The sequence below is a fragment of the Numida meleagris genome, chromosome 5, assembly GCF_002078875.1.
Source record: "Numida meleagris isolate 19003 breed g44 Domestic line chromosome 5, NumMel1.0, whole genome shotgun sequence".
Classification (NCBI taxonomy): Eukaryota; Metazoa; Chordata; class Aves; order Galliformes; family Numididae; genus Numida; species Numida meleagris.
In genome coordinates, this window is record NC_034413.1 from 60957968 (window position 1) to 60981899 (window position 23932).

At 41.4% G+C, this 23932-nt stretch overlaps 1 protein-coding gene across 5 annotated transcripts in view; it reads right to left on the minus strand.

Moving 5' to 3' along the window:
- The window catches only part of SEMA5B (semaphorin 5B), a 254626-nt gene that overhangs the window by 77807 nt on the left and 152887 nt on the right, over positions 1–23932 (minus strand). For all 5 annotated transcript variants that reach the window (XM_021398000.1, XM_021397999.1, XM_021398002.1 and 2 more), the window contains exon 7: positions 1561–1623. In XM_021398000.1, the coding sequence (XP_021253675.1) occupies positions 1561–1623 (63 nt within the window). The remainder of the gene's footprint in view (positions 1–1560; positions 1624–23932) is intronic.

The following is a 23932-nucleotide window of genomic DNA, read 5'->3' on the forward strand; positions in this document are numbered from 1 at the left end:
CAATTTCAAGCTCTGGATCACAACCAGCATAAATTCAGCTGTTTCAAGTCTCATCTTCAAAGAAATATTTGGCAAAGTCTTTATAGTGTGCAGAGGCAGAAGCAGCAGAAGCAAAGATGCTCAGATCATTACTTTCTTTTGGCATGACAGTAAAAATAATAAATTGAAATTATCCTAGAATTTGTTCAGTCAAGTGCATGGAGTCTCATAAGATTTTATCTGGGGGATGACAAAATAATTCTGGGTTATAAATTCAAATTCTTCATTAACAATGGAGTACAATCTAAGTCTCAAAAACTTTCACAATGGAAAAAAAGAGTAAAATCCTTTCTTAAAAGTATACATTTTAAAGTACAAAGACCAAAAATTCCTTCTGTCTTGGGTTTTGGCGTTTTTTAATTTTGTCAGTCTTTTTTTGGGTCCTTCTCCTTGTGGCTGGCCAAATTTTGTGCTTACCTAACAGAACCTATTTCATCTCCATGATGTTTTCCTTCATAATGTAAACGTTATACAAAACTCAGAAAGATGTTCTAGGATAAACACATTCCTCTTTTCCACAACTACATGAACCTCTTTGTTGCCCATCTTGCAAAATTCAAGCTAGTATTTTTATCTATATACAAATTAATACAGTAATCACATTAAGTTTATTATTAAAAAAAAAGCAGACAGTGAAAGATCATATAATCCTGTGTTTAAAAAACTGAACTGGACTTGGCAGAACGCCAGATTTTGGGCAAGCTACACAATTGCCCTCTGCTTGACCGTCCAAGTCTACAGCAAAGACGATGCTTATGCTCTCATCCTTTGTCCCACTCCTTTGGTTTAGACTGAAAGCTCTTTTATGGTGTAGTATTTAGGACAATAGGACACTCTTAGTTAAGGCCTGAACACATATAAACAGTGTCAACAGCAGATTCGAAAATCACAGTATTTCCTGCTTTTATGTACTTAGTTTTGTCTTAGTTTCTCAGAAATGTGGCAGAAGAGGACCTGTGTTTTGGTCAGAAATGCCTGCAAACTCCAGATTTTGTGGGCGATATGGGCAAAATTCTTGCTTTGAACTGCAGTTTAGCAGACTGCACCGGCATCCTAAGAAGTTCTGCGATATTCCACATGAAGAGTGTTCTAGCAGATTCAATTCTCACTTTCAAGTGAATTACACAAAGATGAGTTCTAACTGCAAACAAGTATCCAATACAGGCCCACATGGCCAAATGTCAGCAGCCCACTGCTGAGTAGTGAGACTAAGCCAACCTGATCAGGTTCTGACCCCTCTGCAAGATATTACCCTGGGCTTGCCACCACTCTGCTCCTTGTTATGTCAGAAATTGTGTCCTCTCCAGAAGTGATGTTACCTTTAAATTTCATGTAGAGCAAGTCTAATAACTTGGATAGGGGGCCTTTGAAATGGTTGCTCTATGGTGCTCATGCACTTGGAGTGGTAACTATTGAAAATTTACAAACACAAGCTGGTGTCAGATACTTCCTGTGTGGTTTTCTAATGGAATGATGTAAATAAATTTACTCATACTATCTCTGTAGCAAAGCAAAACTTACCTCTGTTTTCCCTTTACTTTGACAGGACCTCCTGGTGTCTTCATCTGAACCCCATGCTGTTGCCTGAGAAACCAAAATGCACAAGTCACTTGACAATGCCACAAACCACCAAATCTGAAGACTCCCAACACAAAAGCAAGTATCTCCAGCCAATTTATACAGCCCAATTTGCAAGCAACAGGGTGACGGTAAACATGTATCTCACTCCCACTGTGCTCATAGATGATAAAAAGATGAAATGTCCAGAAGCAGAAGCACCTGGAATGTTAACAGACGTAAGGCTTTGATTTACATGTAAATACAACTTCTGATCATCATTCAAGTGGAAGGTCCAAGACCCAAGTCCCTTAAGCCCGCATCCTTTCTCAAAACACCTAAAACCACCAGCTTTCATCACCAAAATGGCAAAAACCTACAGCAAAACCCAGTAGTCTTGTACAGATATGGTGGTCTCCTTAAATTTACCCTCAAGATTATCACCTTCTAAATATCCTGCAGTGAAGTGAGCTGGATCGAATGAGAACTGAGAGCTGATGGCCAAAACCCAGAGAGATGGGAAGCGGGGAAAGGTTGGATAGTGATTTGTGATGCCAGAGAAGTGGGGTCAGATCCTGATGTGGAGTAAAGTGCTGAGGGCACTACTGACTGGGGACTGCAAGACCGTGACCATGAGCTGGTGGGATTCCCTGGCCAACCATGACTAACAGCTTCACAAGGAAAATCCAGCAAAGATGTGCCAGAACTTTCAGATTTAAAGAAATTCAGAAACATACCCAATCATTCTATGCCCTCTGCAACTTTCACACCTTTAGTACTTTTTAAGAATAGTCCTAACAAATTCAAGCAGGTATTGTTAGCTGGAGGTGAAAATACATATAAGCATCTGTATTATACGTAATACATAATTCTGCATACAAAAAATATAGCTCTGTTTCATAGGGAGAGGCCATGCTTGCAAAGTTCAGATACAGATCCAAAGCTCCTCTAGAAGAGCCAGGATTTCTTCTCTCCCCCCAGCCCCCTCCAATCCATTACCAACACAGGAAATAGCTTCGAAGTTTGGCCCGGATCTGAACTCTTCCTGAACTTTCTCACTGCAGCCAATATTTATTATTATTTTTTTTAATACTGGGCTTCCATAGAAATTGTCCCCTTGACACAGGATAAATCCTACTTTCTTCAGGAGAAAGATAAGAGACTACTAAGAAAAGGGAATGAATCACCCCTAAAAACTCAGTTCCATGAAGACATTTGTTCATAACCTCAAGAAATACTACCACCCAGGAAATGTATTTACATACAACATTTGGAAAAGGGGTATTTGTGCCTCACTCCAAAAAATGGCATCTTGTTCATTAGCTGAGCATCCCGTTCCATTTGGCTTGGAGTAGGACCTTATAAGCACATGCAAAGATCTGGTGGGAGAAGGAAAGAGTAGAGATATTTCCCTGGGAGTCTCTTGGGAGATACCTCCCATGCACTGCAGTCCAACCGGGTCTGAAGGCCAAAAGCTTGTGCCTGAGAAGTGTTTTTGTGAGAGCTAGAATAAGTCCTTGCTGGAAAGGATCATTTACCCAAATCCTGAGAGGAAATATGTCATCAGATGAGAAAGCTCACTTTGATAAGCCATGACAGAAGAGCAAGGAATTTTGACTGGTGACTGCCAGGAACCTTTGACATCTGTGAAACAACTGCACATTGGTGTTTTGATCTCTAGTCCCAGTTCTGGCTCATGTTCATCTATCCGCTGTGGTTTTGGACCTTGGATCAATTTCTGAGAAGCGTAATACAAAACAACTCCAGAAAAGAGATACCTTATTAGGTGACTTCTCTTTCTATTTCAAAAACAGGGACAGAGCACTCACCATTATACAGCCCATTTTTAACTTAACAGTGCTTGACAGGACAAAATGAAAACAAAAATTGTTGGTTACTACAGAAATCGATGCTGCTTCTCTGCAAATACTCTGGGTCTTCTGGAACTGTAGTAAAGCAACAGAGGCGAATCCGGCCTCCTAGGGGACACTTTGCTCTTCCTGCCAGACACCTGCATGCAGAGCTCTGAGGCACATCGTAAACATTGCTCATGTCAGAGCACTGATCCCCTCCAGCTATGTTTTTGGTGCCAAAACATTTTATTTTATTAGGCAACAGTGCCCTTCAGCCTTCTGAAGCACCACCTTGATGAGTCTTAGCGATAACAGAAGTTCTTGGTGATAGCCCAAATTATGGGAATATGTTGTTTGTGACTGCACCATTAGTCAGGGTGCACTTCATTAGAGCTAGGAGGATAATTAAGCAATATGGCAATCCGGAGCATATTTTACAAATCTCACACATCTTTGGTGGGGCAGGGAGAAACTAGTCTGAGGGCTCCATGACTCCAATGACCTCTAGTGACTCAAAGAAAATATTTATGACTCTGCAAAGCAGAACACTGCGTCAATAATAAAAATATAATTGCAAGGCCAAGAAGCAAATATGTGTTTAAATAATTGTACTTCAGGGTACGAACGTGCACCAGCCAGCTGACTTAATGCCTAGACAAGTCCTTCTGCCAGGCTGCTCACACAAATGTAGTCATGGCCTTTGGGTTGGACCTGGTGAGAGGGTCCTGGGCAGGCTCCTTCACATAAGCTTTCCAGCCTGGCTTGGTTTCTTTACTTGATTGATCAGATGTCCTTTCAGATCAGAAAATATACCTCTTGTCATCTCCGTTGTCCTGAGCTTTTCTGTGCAAACTCCCAATGTAATGCTGGTGCTTTGCTTCCTGCAACTCATTCATTTGTTCAACCCTCTCCTTTGCAAATTACATTTACTTCCTCTCCCTGAGATTCATTTTGCCCCTAAATCAAACTATATCCTGGTTGTTCAGCAAAGATACCGTCAGAAAGATTTCTCATTTGGAGTACACCTGTGTGCATCCAGTGATGCAGACACCTGCTTACACTCACTTAAGACCAAGCACTCTAAGGGATGCTTTGTTCCTTTGCATCCTTACCTGATCTTAATGCTTCTCAATAGCCAGCTTCTTGCACGCTGACTTCGCTGCCTCTCCCTCCTTTCCTCATCTTCCTCAATAAACCAAAAGAGTACTATTTCTTCTTGCTGACAAAAGCTGCCTCTGCACTCTTGGCTGAGGTACAAGATGTATCCACCAGGCATTTTTGGTCACCCAGTTGGGTCATTATCCTGAATTTATGATTCCTTTTCTCAGTTGCATGAGCCATTTAAGTTTCCCAGCTCCAGAAGAGTTATCCGGGATTATTTTTATACCTCCTGCCCAGCCAAAACAGTAGAGTGAAGAAGGGTCCAGAATCTCTGGACCCATTTAGCAAAGAAAATTTTCATGGTGTGGGTTGTGGAAAACAGAGCCTATATGAAGATACAACAAAGCCGGCAGCAAGACTACATACAAATGCAGGTTAGTATGCACTTTATCCTAGCTGCTTCCTACCTGCCACATGAGTAATCAACCAAGCAAACACATTTTTCCAAAAGAAATGCAGCTTCTAACAGTGCCCCAGACACTTTGAGGACCTAATTTACAATCACAAGGTCCAAGTGCAGAATGGAGGAACACCGGATTCATATTCCATGTGAATGAAAAAACAACCTGCTCAAGGCTGCAGCTGCTGCGTAACGCAAGAGCAATGCAAACCCTGAGCAGGACTGCCCAGCCATCTGTGCAGATAGGCAACTTTGTCCCTGAACTGGAAACACAATTAACATGCCTTCCATTCAGCATATTTGCATGGACTTGAGTTCTATGCAGGCTGATTTTCTAAAAAAGGAGAGAGGAGGAGACACACATAACAATGTGTACACGGTCTAACACTGGCCAACAAGAAAATTAACAGAAATGGGCAACAGTGGCTAAAGCTCAATGTATATCTGAGTGTTCAAATGCCACACTGGAGCAGAGAAAGAAAGTGTTAATGTCTCTTCTAATTATGAGCATCACGGGTTGCTCCCAGTTCAGACTGCAGATCAACAGTAATCTAGAAATTCTAGCTCATCATATGCTGTCAAATCAGTTATTCAGCATGCACTGCTGAGAGAAGCTTTCTAGATACATTTATTTAATTACCTGCATATCCCAACGTTGGCATTCAAAGTACCTGTCTGTCACTAGCAAATCCTGTTATCAACAGTTACGTGCATCCTCAAATGCTGATGTGAAAATCTCCTTGACTTCTATGGACCAGCTTTTACGTTCAGGCCAGCAATTTATAATTATTTCAAGCACCACATATGAATTTAATAGATTAAGCATACACTAATCCCTGCACTGTACTTGCACAAGACAGTTTGCTGGGTTGGTTGTTGTTTTTGGGTTTTTTTTGTGCAAAAGTAGTCCCAAATCTCTGCTTTAAAAATAGAAAGTGAAGACTGGAAGAGAATAGGTTACTTCCATATTTTTCATGCAAATTAAACCCATTCTTAATTTCTAAACTCTCTTAATACAAACCTATCCATCTGTTACCAACCTCACTTCCATTAAATAAGTGCTCTGTACAAGCTACTGGCAGCCTTGCATGCCTGCGGTCAGACCCAGAATCACGCTGTTCTCTCCTATTAGTGGGGAAAAAGGTGTAATACAAACATATACATTGTGTATGCTTGGAAGGAGATGAACAAACAAGTACAGGATTACTGCATAAAAGCAGGAGCTGTGAGAAGCCTACCATTTTTTACAAGGTGGTGAGTTCCTCAGGTTCCTGCTAACATCAGCAAATGCCAAAGCAGCACTGCATGTCCCAGCTCCAGCCTGCGGGGACTGCAGGCAGCAGGAGCTCCCATTCCTATCATCCCTCTTCAACACACACAGGAGGCTCCTCAATCTGCCGAGGAGCAAGAGGTGAATTTAGTTCTCTGCTTGTGCTGTGCAGGGCACTCTGGGCCGAGCCTGCTGGTCACATCACCCTTTGCTGAGTTATACATGAGGAAGGAGGGCAGGAGGTGCTGTGAGATGACAGTTATTGTGCACTGGAGACCAGAGCTGGGAGAACTATTTCCTTTCCCTTGTATTTATTTACATCTTTCTTTCCAAAAACTGTACAAGGCACTACTATGTTCACAGAAATGTATCTCTGGAAAAAGAAAAAGAAAGAAAAAAAACTTGTTTCAAAAGCAGCTCCTGTAGTCCTTATACTAGCCCTCAGTTCCTGCGTTTCTCATTTCCATTTAGAAATTGTTCTTGGATCAGCTCATCCCACAGCAAGGTGTGGAAACTTCTCCAAATCTGGAGAGAGAGGAACATGGAGGGACCATGTTTCTGCACTGCATTTAATACTGCCAAATTCAGTGGACGTAAAGCACGTATTTAAGTACATACCCTACTTGACCAGTTCAGTTAATCACATACTTAAGGACTTTGCTAAATTAAGATGCAGGCTGAGTCCTTTAGGCTGCAGCCCCTTTATTGCCCTACTTGACACCAGCCTCATCCTTTTCACCTATACCGATGAACACACACCATACCTCTAAAATACAACGCACAGATTTCTTGTTGATAATGACAAAACTATTTTGTAAGTTTTTTTCTATGTTTCTATGCTCCTTGCAGTTTCCACACAGGACAGTGCCAGTGTAAATCTACCCTTTCCCAGGCAAATTCTACAGCATTTAAAATAAATTAGTAAGTACTGGGTCTTCTAGCATTGAGAAAAAAAAATTCTCTAAAAGATAGTTCTAAAGACTATCTCCAGAAAACACATGAAAAGGCTCTTGTTTAACTTAGGTTTCTATGAAGCATACTGCAAACACATTTCCATCACTTTATTTACTTCTGTCCTACTAAATCCTCCAGAACTTCTCCGTAAAGACTTGCTGCCTTAGTCTAAAAGTGGACAGCTAAACTCCTTTTTGAAGCATTGCCTTTTGTCTCTCAAGGACAAGGCACATTTACAGTACTCTACAAATAATAACTTATTGAAATCCAACTTCTTAATAACAGAGCACAGGAGCTTAATACCTTGGAGGCCCTTCCTGAAGTTCCAACACAGGTAATTTATTAAAACTGTGATAAACATGTCTGAGAAACAGATAGCTAATACCAAAAGGACATAATGGCAAGCGTCACTAAGTAGTTCTGCACTATGCACATTGCAAGTCACTGCTGTGTGCAGTGACAGGTATGAGGGATGATTGCAGGATTCGGTCAATTTGTTTGGGGGGGGGAGGGGAGGGAGAAATGCGGATGAAGGGAATTGCTTTGTGTTTTATCAAATTATTAATTGATTTTCCTTAAGTGATCTGAGAGCCTTCGGGATGCAGTAAAACTCAAGCTGTAAGTTTCATGTAAACAAAATGCCCATCATGCACACCAACAGGTGGGCCTGGCTGCACGCTCTGCTGGAGGGCTGGGCCACCAGTCAGCTGGGAAGGCCTCAAAATGGAGCACTCACAAGATGGAGGCTGGCAAACATGCACAAGCAGTTCCAGTTTTGGTAACTTTAATCTCTGAATTGGAACTCCCCTCTATAAGCAAATTCCAGCCTCTTGCTATTCTATCCCTGTGCCTAAGGCCTGCTCCCAGGCCATAGAGAGGGAATGTCAGCTGTTTTGAGCTCTTGGATGGCTACTGCTGGCAATTCCCTTCTCCCAGCTTCACAATCCTTTGTTATTCACGTGTATTACAGGAGCACGTAGTGGCACGGACTGAGATGGTGACCTTATATTTCTAGGCAATATACAGGCATGCTGTGGGAAAGGATTTCTATCTGAAAGCACTTACAAGCTAAGCAGACAACACAGGCACATGGGAGGAAGGAAAAATCACAAGCACAGAGAGGTCAACTGACTAGGAAAAGTCACTAAGCACGTCAGACGCAGAGTTGAGCACCGAACTTTGCTTTCTTAGGGAGTAAAACTTCCCTCCATAGCACAAAATGAGTTCTTGATAGCATTTTTTCACTAATATCACAGTGTGCACCTACTGAATCAGTGCTGTACAGACAGAGCGGGTGCAGAGATGAGTACCATGCCACGCATCCAGTCATCTTCTTTCTTACATCCTAGGAAAGGCCATAGACTGACACACAAAACCAAAACCATAATTGAGCTTTGGTGCCTCCAACTTCTGCTTGTCCTGCAGGGGATTCCATTAAACAGCATCAGGCCCATAAATTCGGTCTCCCCTCCCTCTGCAGTGTCAGGAAGGAATTTACAACTCTGGACTGTGCATTTCCTTATCTAGAAGGAGTATTGTATGAGGCTTAACAGATCATGGTTTCTACAGCACACTTAGATGGAAAGCATTATACAAGTATTTATTATGAAAGAAAACTGTCTGGAGTTTCAGTAAACAACATTTCATACCAAGTACTAAAATGGAAACATGTTTTGCAAGATAAACAACACATATAGTCACATCCAGGTTTCAACCTGCTATTTGCAGCCCTTTGTGAATATTAGTGTACAAAGGACAGCTTAGAACAGAGCAGCCAGCTCAACCCTGGGGAGGTACGGTCACATTCAAACTCATGTTTGAAGCAAGCAGATTGCCTCACCGGTACTTTAAGGATACTTTCAGCAACCCTGGTTTAAAACATTTGTAATTCAGTGCTGAATCCCACAAAGAGGAGAATTTGAGATTTTTTAGATTTGCCATCCACATTTGCAGTTTTCAGAGTGGTTGGTAAGTGCCTAAGCCTCCATCAAGGCTTAGGACTCCCTGTGTAATCCTGTGTATAACTACAGCATAATCTTGCAAAAATGTGTTCTAAGCATAACGAGAGGCGTTAGGCGGCACTGGACAGCAGTGCACAAAGTGGACAGGAGAGACAATGGAGCATGACCACACAACAGGGAAAGGTCTCAGCTAGCTATTCATATGACTCATTTTGAGGTTTTTGTAACCATAAGAGTTTCTGTATAACAAGGATGAGGTTGTTCTTTTGAGACACAAAAGGAACACTTCGGAGAGAGCAAGATGAGAAGGCATATGTAACCAAGGGGAAGAAAGATGCTGACTTCATGAGCTAATTCAAAGTGAGGTTAGCCTCTTATAGGAAGTGATAAGCAGGCCTGTGAAATGCTCGTTAATTTAATAGAAACATTAATGCAGCACACCAAGGATACACTCCAAAGAAAGGGGAATGAGTGTGAGGGTGCAAAGACACTGGTGACCTAGCGACACCAGTTGCTAAGGTTGTGAGTTAAAAGATGCTACACCTGGACCAAAAGGGTCACGGAAGCCAGGAGTGATGCCCTGATTACAGGTTTTAGCAACAGATTAGATTGCAGTACTGTCCATAACACGGTAAAGAAAGAAGGAATACATGCTCTGCTGTGGCTGTGTGCTGAGCTTATGCTGACAGCTACATATTTATGCAACAATGTTAGATGAACATGCCAAGATCTTATTTTGGAAGAAAGATACAGCTCTGGAGAACAGAGATAAAAATGGCACAGGATTTCTGTTTCCACTATCTAGTTGTTTGTATTTTTATCATTCCATGTAAAGAAAAATGTCAGTCCGTGGCAATGATTTCATTTTGCTGATGATCTACTTCACACTGCTTGAAAGTGCTTAACATGGCAAAGACTTACTGCAAGTACTGCATGGGAATACTCACCTTCTCTTTTGAAAACCTAATCCATTGGATATTACTATTCCTTTTATGTGTGCAGAAGTATGGATAGGGTCAAATGCAAACTGACGGTCTTAGTTAAGTAGAACATTTGGCATGGAAAGTAAAAAAAAGACCTTAAAGTTCTCATCTGTAGCCAGTTTAAAATGAATGACAACACCCAGAACTGGAGAACAGCACAGAAGATGTTAGGGAAGGGCGGCTTACATTGTTTCCTATTCCTGGAGATCAAAAGCATACAGAAACTGAGACAAGACTTTTAGCATAATGAGTAATTAACATTCACAGTGGAATTTGGTTTCTTGCCGTGTCACATTCATTTTATCACTTATGACAACAAACGTTTACTAAATATACTGGAGAATACAAAGACATAAGATCATATGATAAATCAATAACAAAACTAAATAAAGAAGTTAAAATACACTCAGACAAAAACAATTAAAGAAAAGTTCCACTGCAGTCAAGCGCAGGTCAGGATTATATATACACCAAACGCACATGCAGGCGTGGTTGGACTGGCCAGGTGGGCACCACACAGCACTCTTTCTCACAACTCCAGCCCTATTCTGTAAATGAGTTTTCATATATTTTTTTTTCCTTTGGTAGCCACAAACGAGGTACAACAAGATATTTCTAAGAAGCCAGCCAACAACCAGAATCACAGCAATGGTCGCCCTTGGTAAAATGAAGGCAATTCTTCCTTTGAGGCCCCTCTACTGCCAAAAGATGTCCATCCCCACCCCTTTATGTTCTTTGGCAGAGTCGCCTTTCAGAACTAAATCCCTCCTTCCTTTCTGTGGGCTCCACTGATGGATGTGACAAGACTTCTAAGCAGCCCCCTCTTAATGTTTTGCACAATGATTTCTGGAATACGGGGTTCAAAAACCCTTCCAATGGACCAGCCCATATTCAGTACAAAATCAATTTACCATGGCTATAGTCTTCTTTGTACTTCTCCATCAAGCAAGGCTATTTTATTCTCCTTCATTTTTCTGCTCTGGATTTCCTTGCCATTGTGTCTCTTTGAAGCTCACTGCTATGTAGAGATGTTAAGGGTTCTCCAATATACATGCTTTTCTTTTTTTTTTCTGCTTCTGAGACAGACTGGACAAATCCTGCACAGTCAACTAAGTGCGTTTCCATATATCCACATTAAGAGTCCAGCTATGAAAAGCTATCTCCCTATATATGCTTCAAATCAAAAATATAATCATTTAAAGCACAAATGAAACCTCTCTGTATTATCAGCTTTCTGAAGTAAGTTGGGAACAAGTATGTTCAGTGGCGTAACCTGGAGAGGAATAAAGAATGCATTTACCCATTTGCTCTGAGAAGGAGAAAAAAATAAGTTTGAGGAAATTACCCAAGTGGATCTGACTTCCCCAAAAATTATGCTGAGATTCGGGAATCAAAATCAGCACATTGTGCAGTATTAAAGAGACTAATGAAGAACTCAGGACACCATTTTCACTGTTCTGTGCCTCTTGTTTTTCTTTAGGTAATCACATCTATTGCATTAGGGGAGCCCTAATACTCTTTCACATAACAAACACTGCAATATATTCTCATTAAAATTGTATAAGAGGTTGAACAGGGTTGAGTCCTGTCTTGGCTTGAAAAAAGGGGGCAGCGTGCAATTAAACAAATAAAATGTGCGTGTGATTCAGCTTATCCTATCAACATTCTTTTCTGGTTGTGCACGTAAGCTTGCTGTAGCGCAACCAAAAGTCCGGGAAAAACAGCACTGGAAACCTTTAATTAAGTGAAAGATGCATTAAGACCAAAGGAAAGTTTTGTGATTACTTTAATTAGCCAGGGCCAGTTTCATGCAAGCCAGAAAGACTGGGAAAGTTTTCCAAGGCACAGTTAAAACAGAGATCTCACCTGAGCCTGTGCTACATGAGGACCAGAAGAGAAAACAGACTTTCCATCCTGCTCTTCTCCATTTCAAGCAATAGATTTTGAGCTTCAAGAATATGGACAAAACGAATTCTAAATCCTCAGCTAAAAAAAATATAGAGGGAGTGTTTGCACTTTCTCTATTCAATTCAGCAGACATAACTGAATTTCCATTTCTATTGCATATCTAGAGAAAGGATCTGCACTACTGTTCCTGGATGGCAGGATATTGACATGTACGGTGGTAGCACACAGAAAACTCAACTGCACTCTGCTAGGCATTGCTGCCTACAGTGAATTGGCAATCCTTGCCCCACTGAACCTCAGCCCTAGGGTAAGGGTGAAAGACATCAGGTGGCTGCAAAAACCAGGCAGAAAGAACAGAAGGGAGCAGTGAGATGACTGATACTTGCAGTCAGGGATCACACAACATGCACAAGCAAGTGTGGTGTGAGCTTTCCAGGGAAGGTTTTGGCAACACACCTAGATTTTGACCTTTTGACTCTCTGGCGTCTGTGAAGTTTGGTGCTAACAATAACAACCTGTCAGAAAATGCCACTTCTGATAAATCACTAATAACCAAGAATGAGTAGAACCTTTCAGACATTGCCAGACTGGGCTGGAAGAGGAAGCCAGCGATGAAAAGTCCCCCATGCTTCACAAAACAGATTTCAGTATCTTTTTTATTGTTCTCTAGCTAGACTGTGCATTACAAACCTGCTTTCCTCCGCCAGGTGCCTAATGCTCTTGATAAGCTAATTACAGCCTTCTGCTTATTTCATGTCAAGCTTAACTCCCAGTCTGAGCCTAGCCTGCAGTTCTGGCATGTTCTTCCCTTAATCTAAGACCATCTGTGCTCTATCAGCACAGAACACTTAAGTACAAAGAAAGTGAAGAACCAACAGTGCTGAATTCCCCGCACACTTCTCCCAGCTCCTCTACTACTCAGCAATTCTAATTAAACGTGAAGCCAAAATCCATCCAGTCCTAAATACACTGGAAGGCTCCAAGCAGGCTACAGTTATCTACAGCTTTACCTCCATGAGATGTAGCAGTGCTTTCAGTGATCAGTGAGGAAATGGCAAGTCTGACAAGACCTGAAACTCTGTTTTTCTTTACATCTGCATGAAAAGCTTCACACACCAAATACCATTACATCACTAGTAGTACATGCAGTGGTTGAGTTCAGCACTTGATCAATATAAAATCAAATACTTCTCTAGGAAACCAATTTGAATAAAAGCAATGGGATTGATTTATCAAGAGTCTAGAAGATATTTCCCAACTTTCATCTATTGCTGTAGAATGGGAGTGCACAACTTTTTAAATCAAAATGGAACGGCAGTGTTAGGGATAATGGCCCTCCACCCCTCTCCCATCCCACCACCAAAATTCTGGGTATTTCTAGCCCCTTCCATGCTGGGCTGGAAGCAGTTCCCACCTGCTGCTCCTGTAAGTGGCCAGAGCCCAACTGCTGTGTGTAGCATCAATCCACCTAGCTTCCTCCTACGGCTTGGGAACAGACGCCTTCAGACTCCCTGCTTGGTCTGTCACAGTTTGCCTTGCTTTTCCGTCCTCTTCTCCAACACCAGACGTCAGCACCTGATGCTGTAGTGAGCTCTGCCAAGCTTCATCTCAACAAGGAATTTACTCGCTCCTTCTCCTGCAAAGAAGACTCCTGATGCAGTGTCTTTTATCCCTTCCTCCCAGCTCCTCTGTTCTGCTCTCCAGTTTGCACTCTCCTGCCAACCCAGGATTTATTTTCCAATTTTCTTCACTTCAAGCCCTGCCCTCACATTCCCTCTGCCACCTGTCTCTTTCCTTACCTCCCTTCTACCATGCTTGTATCTGACCTCTACCAAGGTCAAGTATTCTACAAATGAGTTTTGAGAATACAGCTTATAATTAAGTTGAGGAATACAAAATGATTCCCCAACAGACTTCATGCAGCATACTTCTTCTTGGGCTTGTTCTGTCAGACTCCTCTTTGGAGGTTTTCAATGCTTATACATTTATCTTGTCTTGAAAAAAAGTTTTTCTTTGCCTTGTTCTTAAATCTCCAGTAACTGATTTCATAGCAAAAGCTACTAAATTTGTAACAATTACATTAGCCACATACATTTTTTTCTCCTGTCACTGTGTTTACCAGTAGTACATTCATGAACCATTGATCATTCCTTTCTGTCCCATGCATCAAAATCATCTCTCCTTAGGCAACTGCAGTTTCTCTCTTAATACTCCCAGGCTAATTCCAGAACTTTTTTTGTCATTCTGAAGAAAGCTTCTACCTTTTCTCTTTGAGCTACCCTGCAGCCTATTCAAATGGCTGCAGCTCTGCTATTCCTTTTTCTTTACTTACAAGGAAATAAAACACTATCTTTCAAAAATGAAAGCCATGCCTTGTCTCCTCTCTGAAATGGTTAACTAATAATTAAAATAACGCGCTGGACTTGATCCAATTTGCTGTCAAAAGTATTTCAGATGGAAAAATATCTTTACTAATCCCCTTTACTAATCAATTTTTTCCAAGCTGACCTCTTATTTTAAAACAAGTTTATGGAATTGTTTGTATTTTAAGTATTTTTATCCAAAGGGGTAAGTTCCACAACTCAAACATTTAATTTTTACATTAAAAGAGTTTCATTTAAGATGTTCAAAAAAAGGTACTGAAAAATGTGTCCATGGCGAAGCTCGGAAGTTGCATAATTTGTTATATAGAAAGCAGAGGTGAAGATAACAGCTGCTTTATGTCACATATACCATGACGCAGAATATAACAACTTTTCAGACTCACAATTAGGACAAATTCATGACATTTACATATGCATATCACTGCGCATAATACTTAGGTGTTGAACAAAAAGCTGTGTATTTCGAAGAACTTTAAGAGGACTAGCATCATCATCTTAGCTTCACGTGCGGAGAAAGGAAAACAGACTGGAGGTGGCTGGAAACCAACTCATCTCACCACAGGTGTCCAAAAGTGAGGTGTTTAGTCTATGCTATCTAGACTCTCCTTATATAGAATGGACAGAAATACTCAAGTTTTCTGCCCATCTCCTTCCACTGACTCCCCATGCTTGGTCTCCCCAGTTTCAGAAGAAACTTGGTCAAGTTACCAATAAAAACATACCAGATAGATATAATCACGGTGTGGTAACTTTTAGATGAAATAAGTATATCAGCAGCAGTAGAATATGTGGCAGTATGTTGTTCCTATGGACCATTCAAGCTGTGGTGGCACTTTACTACTCTCTTACACACCACAGCCAGATTTCCTCACCCCACTTTGTTGGTACAACCTAACTTTTCTCTCCCACTAACACCACACAGCAGCCAAAACACAGCGAGTACTGCCTGACGGAATTCCAGAATGGCTGAGGGGGGAATGCAACTCTGAGTCCATCTGGCCCAAGCCCTGTTCAAAGCAGGGCCACCCAGAGTAGGTTACATAGGCCCATGACCAGGCAGCTTTTGAAGCATGAGAACTTGCATCTTCCTCCAGTCAGTGTGCTGGGGGCCTTTGGCACAGTCAAGTTGGTGCCTGCTTACTCATCTGTGCTCTTAGCATATGGGTGGTGCTTCCTTGAGCTCAGCCCAGGGGATGCAGGTGAAGCCTTCAAGGCCAAGTTCTCTGAGACCATCAAAGGGCTTAGAGAAGCTGTATTGCACCAGACTTGACATCTTGTAGGAGTGATGAACAAACCATTCCTGTCTCTGCTCCCCAGCTTTGGTTTTATGGTAACAGCTGCACAGTCCATGTTAGTGACTCCACTGCATAGCTCCAGGCTCCAATAATCCCCACTACATTACTCATTCAGAACCATTAACGTTTAAAAGAAGCTGTAAAACACACATCAGCTAAACTGTTGCTAACAGAGAAAGTGGGATTATTTATCCAGGGGAAAAAACCGCGTGCACTGACATGAAATGTATTTACTATAAAATAATTCCTTTTTTTTCCTAAGAGCTCAATGGCGGGTTTTGAAGGAAACATATGAGGTCATCCATGGGTCCTTTTAGAGAGGTGCAAATCAATAAATGGTGATTTTTTAATGCTCTCTTTATAAATGACTGGATGCTATCAGGGTCAAACTTAATCCTGTGCAGAGAGCCAGCTCAAGGGACATGAATCATTTAAATCTCTCTTAAGCTCTGCTTTGAGTATAAAATGTAGATATTCCCTTGCATTGTCTTAAAAAAGAAAAAAGCTACAAAAAAAATGCTGCTTTTTTGCAGTCCATGAACCATGTGCAGCTCTGCAAAGATGCAGAGCTGGGGCTGAGTGCAAGCTGTGGGTCAGCATGTGAAATTCAATAGGTCTCTGCTGCCACATCCTCTGCTCTTAGGCTGAGTTTTCATTAAGGCATAGCCCACAGGAGCTGATCAGCCTGCAGGACCTGTCCCAGAGCCAGCTTTGTTACAGCAGTGGATGAAGATGTGGACAGGGCAGGGACCAGAGAGCCAGCACCCACCGTTCGAGAGCCTCCTGCGCATCAAAGTGGGAAGCAGTCCACAGAGAGAAAAAAAATGGGCAAATAGGTGAGCTGAAATACATTTGGTAAAGACACAGAAGCAACACTGGTGACAAGAAGTGAGAAGTCTGTAGTATTTTTTTTCATTTTCCTTCTTTTCCTTTTCTGTATAAGGTATGATCAATGGTTCTGATGGCAAGTTGCAAGGAATAAGAACATTAGTCTTCATTTCTTACACATAAAATGCCTGACAGGGTTTTATCAAATAAAAAGCCCAATATGCCACTGTTATCAGTAAGTGACTTCAGCAGCTAATTAAATTCTCAGTTTCTGAATCCCACATGTAATATTTGCTGACAAAGACCAAAACTCCTGCAGTAATTTTGGCATTTAGGTGAGGTGAGGCAAGGAAGGAGGTAATGACAACTAACACAAGTCTGGGTGACAACCCACAGCTGACAACAACTTCACCTGCCCCTTGTGAGCCTTCCCTGCCTCCAAGCAAGCTGCCCTGCTCCATGCATGCCAACTATGAATGCAAACAGCTACAGCTCCTGGAGTTCCTCTGCATGCTATACAACCCCATGTGCACAATCCTCATACGTACATATACATGCATATCTGTACAAACATATGTAAATATATATATACATATGAGAACTTCCTAATGCCTATATACTTCCTTTAAAGGGCAGTTGTGTTGATCACAACCAGGCAGCGCACTCTGAGCCAGTTTAGTAAATCTATTAATGCACATGTTGAAATTATTCTCACTCAGTAGAGCATGCTGCATGTTCTTAACTTCAACAATTCTCAGAGGAAAATAGGCATTTATTTAAAGCTAAACACGGGCTTAAAAGCTTTGCTGGATATAAATGGACTGAGTTGAGTTCTCTCAGACAGAGGGGATGTTGTGTTCAGAAATCACTCAACACCACAGAGTGTGACAAGACACAGCTTCCTCTGCTCTCTGAATTTCACCTGCTGAGTAACATCAGGACAAAACCAGTCCCCAGTGGCTCCTGTCAGAGCTGTCTAGAGATCATGGTTCCTTGCAGTGAGGAGCAGGAGAGGTGTGTCCTTAAAGGAAGAAGTGTGGCCCTCAGACATGGCCAGCTCCAGGTTTTCATCACCCATCTCTCACTCCAGGTAGAAATTTCTTTCCTAGATAAAACCTGGGAAGAGAACGCTGCACCTGGAAGCTGCAGTCTAGCTCTTGATCGGTCATTTGAAGAAGGGGTGGATTTGGGGAGTAGATTTGATTTGGGAACTTGAGACCAAAAGAATAAAAAAGCTGAATTTGCCAGAAAGTTTGTTCAGCCAATATAAGCTTTATTATGGAATAGCTTTAAACCTCTAGGCTGAGAGTGAGAGGTTTTAGGTGCAGCTTTGGAAAGTGATTTATGAATAGATTTATATGTTAATCTGCTAATAAAAAATGTAGCATACTGATAAAATATGTGACAATCATAACTCAGCTATGAGTCACATATTAAAGACTGCATCTGCTCTGGTAGAGGTTTTGATTATGTTTTTAAATGAGGGAACTGCATTGGGCTAGAAATAAAGAAATGAATGTTTTATCTAGAAGTATGTACCCCATAATTCAAAGAAGTATCTATGAATCTGCAAGAAACAAATAATAAACTGCTTTTAAAGAAGTGTCTTGTGGAAAGTGAAGCTTAATCCTGAACATCTCAAAATGGATCTCCTCTCAGGTGGTACATAAAGATACACAAGGTGGTCTCTTTCCCAAAATTGCTTCCAAAACTGGATTTTAAATTGGATAATAATCTTGACTCTCCAACTAGATTGAACAGATAAACACCTTCAGCAAATTGAGGCCTACTTTTGAGCGCTCACACGTTTGCACTGTCATATCAATAAACACTTTCCTCTTGATTTTTGAAAGGATATTTCAAAAAATGGGAACGCCTCTGACTCAAGGATGTGCTTGCAAGTAAATCTGAAATACATTTCCCCCTTTCTATTGCCAGAACTCCTAACGCTTTAGGAAGAAGCCCTAGATCCCCATTTCACAAGGGAGCAAACAGTACATGGATACATGGGCAGAGGAAGCAGCAGTGCGAATCAGGCCCTGCAAGCCCATCTGCTTGGTGCCTACCCATTATCTCCTGGGGATATAGGCTTTATCCATCACTTGTAAGGTTTCTGATGAGTGCCAGGATTTTGTGAATGTGTTCTGAGTCCTTGAAATTTCCTGGTGAAGTATTTTCACCAGGAAAGATTACCCAAGTGACAATTTGTGCTGTAAACTCTATTTCTCACGGCTCCCTGTTGGTGTTGTTTATCATATTTTATTCAACTGCACAGAGAAACACCAAGTCAAACCCTGCCACCTCTCCTCACACTTTTATACACTCGCAAAGTACACATCAGCACAGTTTCTTGTCAGCACGCATAAATGTGGCACTACTGAGCCCTAAATAAGCAGAAAATAATGCATTTAATGGTTGGTTTGTTTGATTCAAAGTGCAAAATACAAAACCCGTTCCATTTGTTGCTATGTGACATACTTAGGACTGAAAGGCAAGTTTTGTTATTACTAAACTACACGTTGTTGATGGGTACTGATGATTTACCAGTGATTATGCCACAGAGTTAAAGGTTCCCCAGGGAACAGCAGGGAGAGAAGTGAGACTTCAGGAGCAGATATCCAGCTTGGAAGCCTCCTTTCCATAGCAGGAAGGTTTCTGTTTCTTGGAGTGAGGGAATTAAAACTGAGGTAAATCCCCTGGATACATAGATGCAATTCATCTGCCACTGGACCATATGGAAATATTTCATTCCTAATTTTAAGGTTTTTTTTAAAATATCCATTGCAAAGCCCCATGATATCAGCAGAAAGAAGTTTACTTCAGTAAGCTTCAGATCAGACCTTCAGAGCTAGTGCTGCTTTGCCACGTTGCTAACTTCAGGCTTGGATTTAAGCCTTGTGCTTTCTGTGGGACTGAAAATTCACAGAATTCTGCCCTAGTGGATGGGTACATGCTGGGCATAGCCCACAGGAACGTTTGTGCTGTCAACTTTGGAGATTTTTTTAGCATCCTAATACTTAGCAGTTGGGCCACAGATGTAGATGCGAGCAGCTCTGCTGCTATGGAGCAGCGCGTAACCCCATGGGCATGCCTCCCACGTTCAGGGTTATGGCCATTCAATGAGTAAAATGCTCCCTTCTGAACTTAGTCCTCACTCACGAGAATGAAAAATTAGATTGCTAATTAAAGCATGTTTTAATCTCAAAATTCCAGTGTTAAGATTTTCAGATGAAATAGACTTCCAAATAGTTTTCCAACAGGTGCACTCATTGATTCTTTCTTTCTTTCATTTGGTTGAAATATGGTTTATTTTTAAGAAAGGGACTCATGAAGTATCTTAAGTGCCATTAACCTGATAAAAAATAACTGGTCAGCATACAAACTTCACAAGGCTGGCCAGTAACTTTTTCATTAAAGATCTCCCATTAAAAGAAATAATTGGAATCAAAACATTATTATGAAATCCTACCAGTTTCCATTAGAATAGAGTCCAGAAAGGACTCTGGGGTCCAGATGAAAATTTTTAGTTGCAAACTTAAAGGAAAAGAAAAAATATGTCCCAAACAAAGTTAATCATTTGAGATGAGAAAAACGTCAATTCAAATCCTCTTTCTAGTCTCTTCAGAAAATAACCTGACCCAGAATATTTGTATCCCAAGTAAACGTGTGTCTACCTCCTTTTCTTTCAGATTTTATAGAGTCATCAACAAGTCTTGTTTTTATCATGGTGCCAAGGATGTTGGCATCTCCAAAAGGTTTTGGAAATGGAAAAGTCATTTCCCATTCAGATCTATTGAGAACTCTAGATCCCAGGTAAAATCAGAGGGAACTGGGGGTAGGCACCACGCTGAGATTTATGAATTGCCTGCCAAGCAGCCTGCTTTTAACACACACCAGAGAGTAGCATTCCTTGCTAAGAAGTCCTAATCAGCATTGTGCATTTTAAAAAAGTTGTTCAAAGGATTATGTTTTTAAATGACCCTTCCACCTACTCTATTAATTACAGCACACAAACTCCAGCAGAAAGCAGAATTTTCTATGGCCTCGCTGTGAAAGCTGCAGATTAGGAGCTAACCTTGTTTCAGGCCCGTACATAAATTAAACAACATGTGCTCCAAGTGCACATCATTTTAAAAATGTGTTCTGTAAAACATCTAATATTTACAGCTTGTAAAGCATACAGAAGGGGAGTTGAAAGATGGAGATGAAACTTTACATGGATTTTGTTTAATAGAGTTGCTAAAAGATTAAAAGCAGTATCCATTTTAAAACTATGTTTCTTTATCGCTGCAGAAATTTTATGCTACATGCCAAACTTTCCAAAATTAGCAGGTGCTTTTGGATACCCTGCCTGGGGCATGGTAAGATGCTGATTTTCAGAAATTCTCTAACAATGTACCTCAGTGTTGGCAAGAAAGGCTGAGGCAAACAAATCTCAAATGATCCCCAAAATACCTCGGCTCCAATTTTCTTCTGGATGTTGACATTCAGCCAAACTTTCTTCTCACAAAAAAAAATAAAATAACCACCATCAAAGTTCCTCCTGCATCTGACACTCGTTTGGTAAAAGTTTTCCCAGGCACCGAATGGAATTTCTGAAACACATTTCAGAAACAAAGAGAGGAGAAAGAGACCCAGAAAACGGTTCTGCAGAGCACAAAATGAGCTGGTTCTGCTTCACTCCATCACCAGTTCTCAAGCAAAAGCTCAGTCCTACAGTTCTCTGAAATCCAACATCAGCAGAACCAACAGAAAATCCAAGTTGGGATCAAGTTTTGCCACACAACAGAGTATCAGGGACAAAGCAGTTGGTGCAGGAGAAGTAATCCAAAAGAAAGAGCTGGGAATTAAGAAAAGAAAACAATCCCTTTATAAAAATATACCATAGTCCAAAACCTGACATATCCTAAGATTTACCTCTCTTCTCCCCTACCCTGAAACAACAGCCGTTCTATAGGGTAATCTTTTCTACACAGCTCTTTTTCAGTAACTTGCCCACATAATACTAAATTTCACCTTTTGGGCTACTGCAGTTCCAAGACAATGACTTCCTGCTACCCCCGCTCCAGGGAATGGCTCCGTGGTACTACAGAGTATTCTTCTCTGTGGAGATCACAAAACTAAATTTTTATTAGTGGCAGTCCAATCCAGATTGAAAAGTAATACCAGAACTTTAGCTTCTGTAGCTAAAATGTATTTTCAGGAGTGACGCTTTGACAAAAAAGATCCTCGAAGCTGATGGAGAGCTCTTGCTCATTTTAATGGATTTTGCACTCGGTTTAAATGAAAGCCACCCACTGCTACCTCAACAGGTAGAAGGAAAAAGCAGCCTTTTAGAGTCTGGGAACTCAAAACCTTTCTAAAATCAGAGAGTAACGACATAGTTAACACTGGTCTTGTGATATACAGTAGACATAAAGGGGAGTATAATCCCCCCAAAGAAGAATTTATTCCCATTGAAAAGCAATGAATAAAGTAATATCGTGATGAAAAACTTTATAGCTTGCTTAATGGCAGGAAATATTCATTTTCTTGTTAAAGAAAAGATATCTGTCAGGAAAAGCATGCATTAAGCAGAGCGAGCTAGTAAATCTCCCCTTTACAGAATGAGAGACAGAAGTACTGAATTTGCTGTGTAAGCAGGCGGTGGCATGGGGATATTGCTCCAGCAACATACTGTTGCCAGCCTTGCTGAGAAGCTGGTTAAGAGCCATGTACTTCATGGGAGCACCCTGGCTTCCCCTCCTTTCCAGGGCTGCCGTGTGGCTGAAATGTGCCCTTGCCTTTTCCCCACAGAGATGGTACAGGCTAGCGATACAGCAGGCTGCAGGAGAGCACTTGGTAGAAGCTAGCTTTAAACTTCACCCCGTGCTGCTGCAGAGAGGTACGTCCCTCCTGTTGCCAGGCTTTGCCCCACAGCCAGCATCACTTGCTGTTTCCATAAGCTGTGCTCCTCAGCCTTCTGCGCTCATCCCATGGAAGTACAAGTGTAAGGGAGCAGCCATCTGCCAACCAAAGCCTGCACCTTGATTTAGCACCACTGAAGAGTAAGTCCCAAGAGCAGAAATACATCAGACCACAGTCTAAAGAAGAAACTCTACTCAAGTCTGACAGGATCCACACTGTATTTTAGCTACAAAGAGGAGATACAAAACAACCCAAATTAGCATTGTGACTAATTCTTAAACTGTGTTCTTGCCCTCCATAGATCTAACTACAAATTCCTTGCATTTTTTGTCTTGCTTTGTGATCTGAACTTTAAAATGATGCATGGCGAAGGGAAGGTGGGAGGGGGTGCCTCTAAGCTGCATCATGTGCTTTGTGGAGACGAGCCAAGCAGCTACTTAGGCAACCATTAGGTCAGGAAACAATCGCTTCCATCATTCCCAACACGTGTGTCAACATAATTCCATGCTCTCTTTGTCATGCAAAAAGTCTTGGCAAAGTGACCGGATACACCCAGAAAGCAGGAGCAAACTAAGCTCATTATGTTAACCCGGAGATCCCACAGCATCCTCCAGTGCCATAGAAGGAGACTTCCCATTTTTTGCTGGGTAGGAAAGGAAACTTGCTGCCCTGAGAAGAGCTCAAGCCAAGCCTGGTTTCAGAAGTGCATAAGGGAAATTCACAATAGAGTTTCAAGGAAAGGGACCCCTCATCTGACAAGCACAAGAGACTGCATCGGGCAGTGTGATCACAAGCATTGCAGAAGGTATAGCACCTTACATAACTGGAGACTTCCCTCTCCTGTGTGCTCTCTGGAATTCTTCCAGCCATGCTAATACAGCTCTGCAAAGGGAAACTCTTGCCAAATGAGAGTACCAGCTTCTCTAACTCTTTATTATTGTCATTGGTAACTCTGGACTTTGTTTTCCATTTAAAGGAAGATTCAATGCATTTTACAACCATTAAACATCTTTTCTTCTCTCCATCTATACTTGTACCCCCTACTAACAGCAAAAGGCTTGTGCACATGAGAAAGGCTGGAAATATTAGCCCAATGGCTTCTTTACAAAGCCACGCAGAGAAAGAAGACCTTTCCGCCTGCCTGAAAAATGCTAAATACATCTCTGGTGCTCTAACAACTGTAGAATATAGGAAATATTTCAGAACACGGGTATTTATTTAAAGACAAGCAGTTGGAGTTTTCATCAAAAAATTTTCCAGCATCTTTCCATTCCAGGTTCAGTGCAGTGAGAGGAAAGTCCTAACACTGCTGAGTTTTTAGGAATCCCTTCAAACTTCAGCTGCTTTGCCTCCACTCTGCCGTGGTTAACATATATTTTGCAACCCATTTCACCAGCTGAATGCTTGCAAGTCCAGTCTTGATTGTAATAAC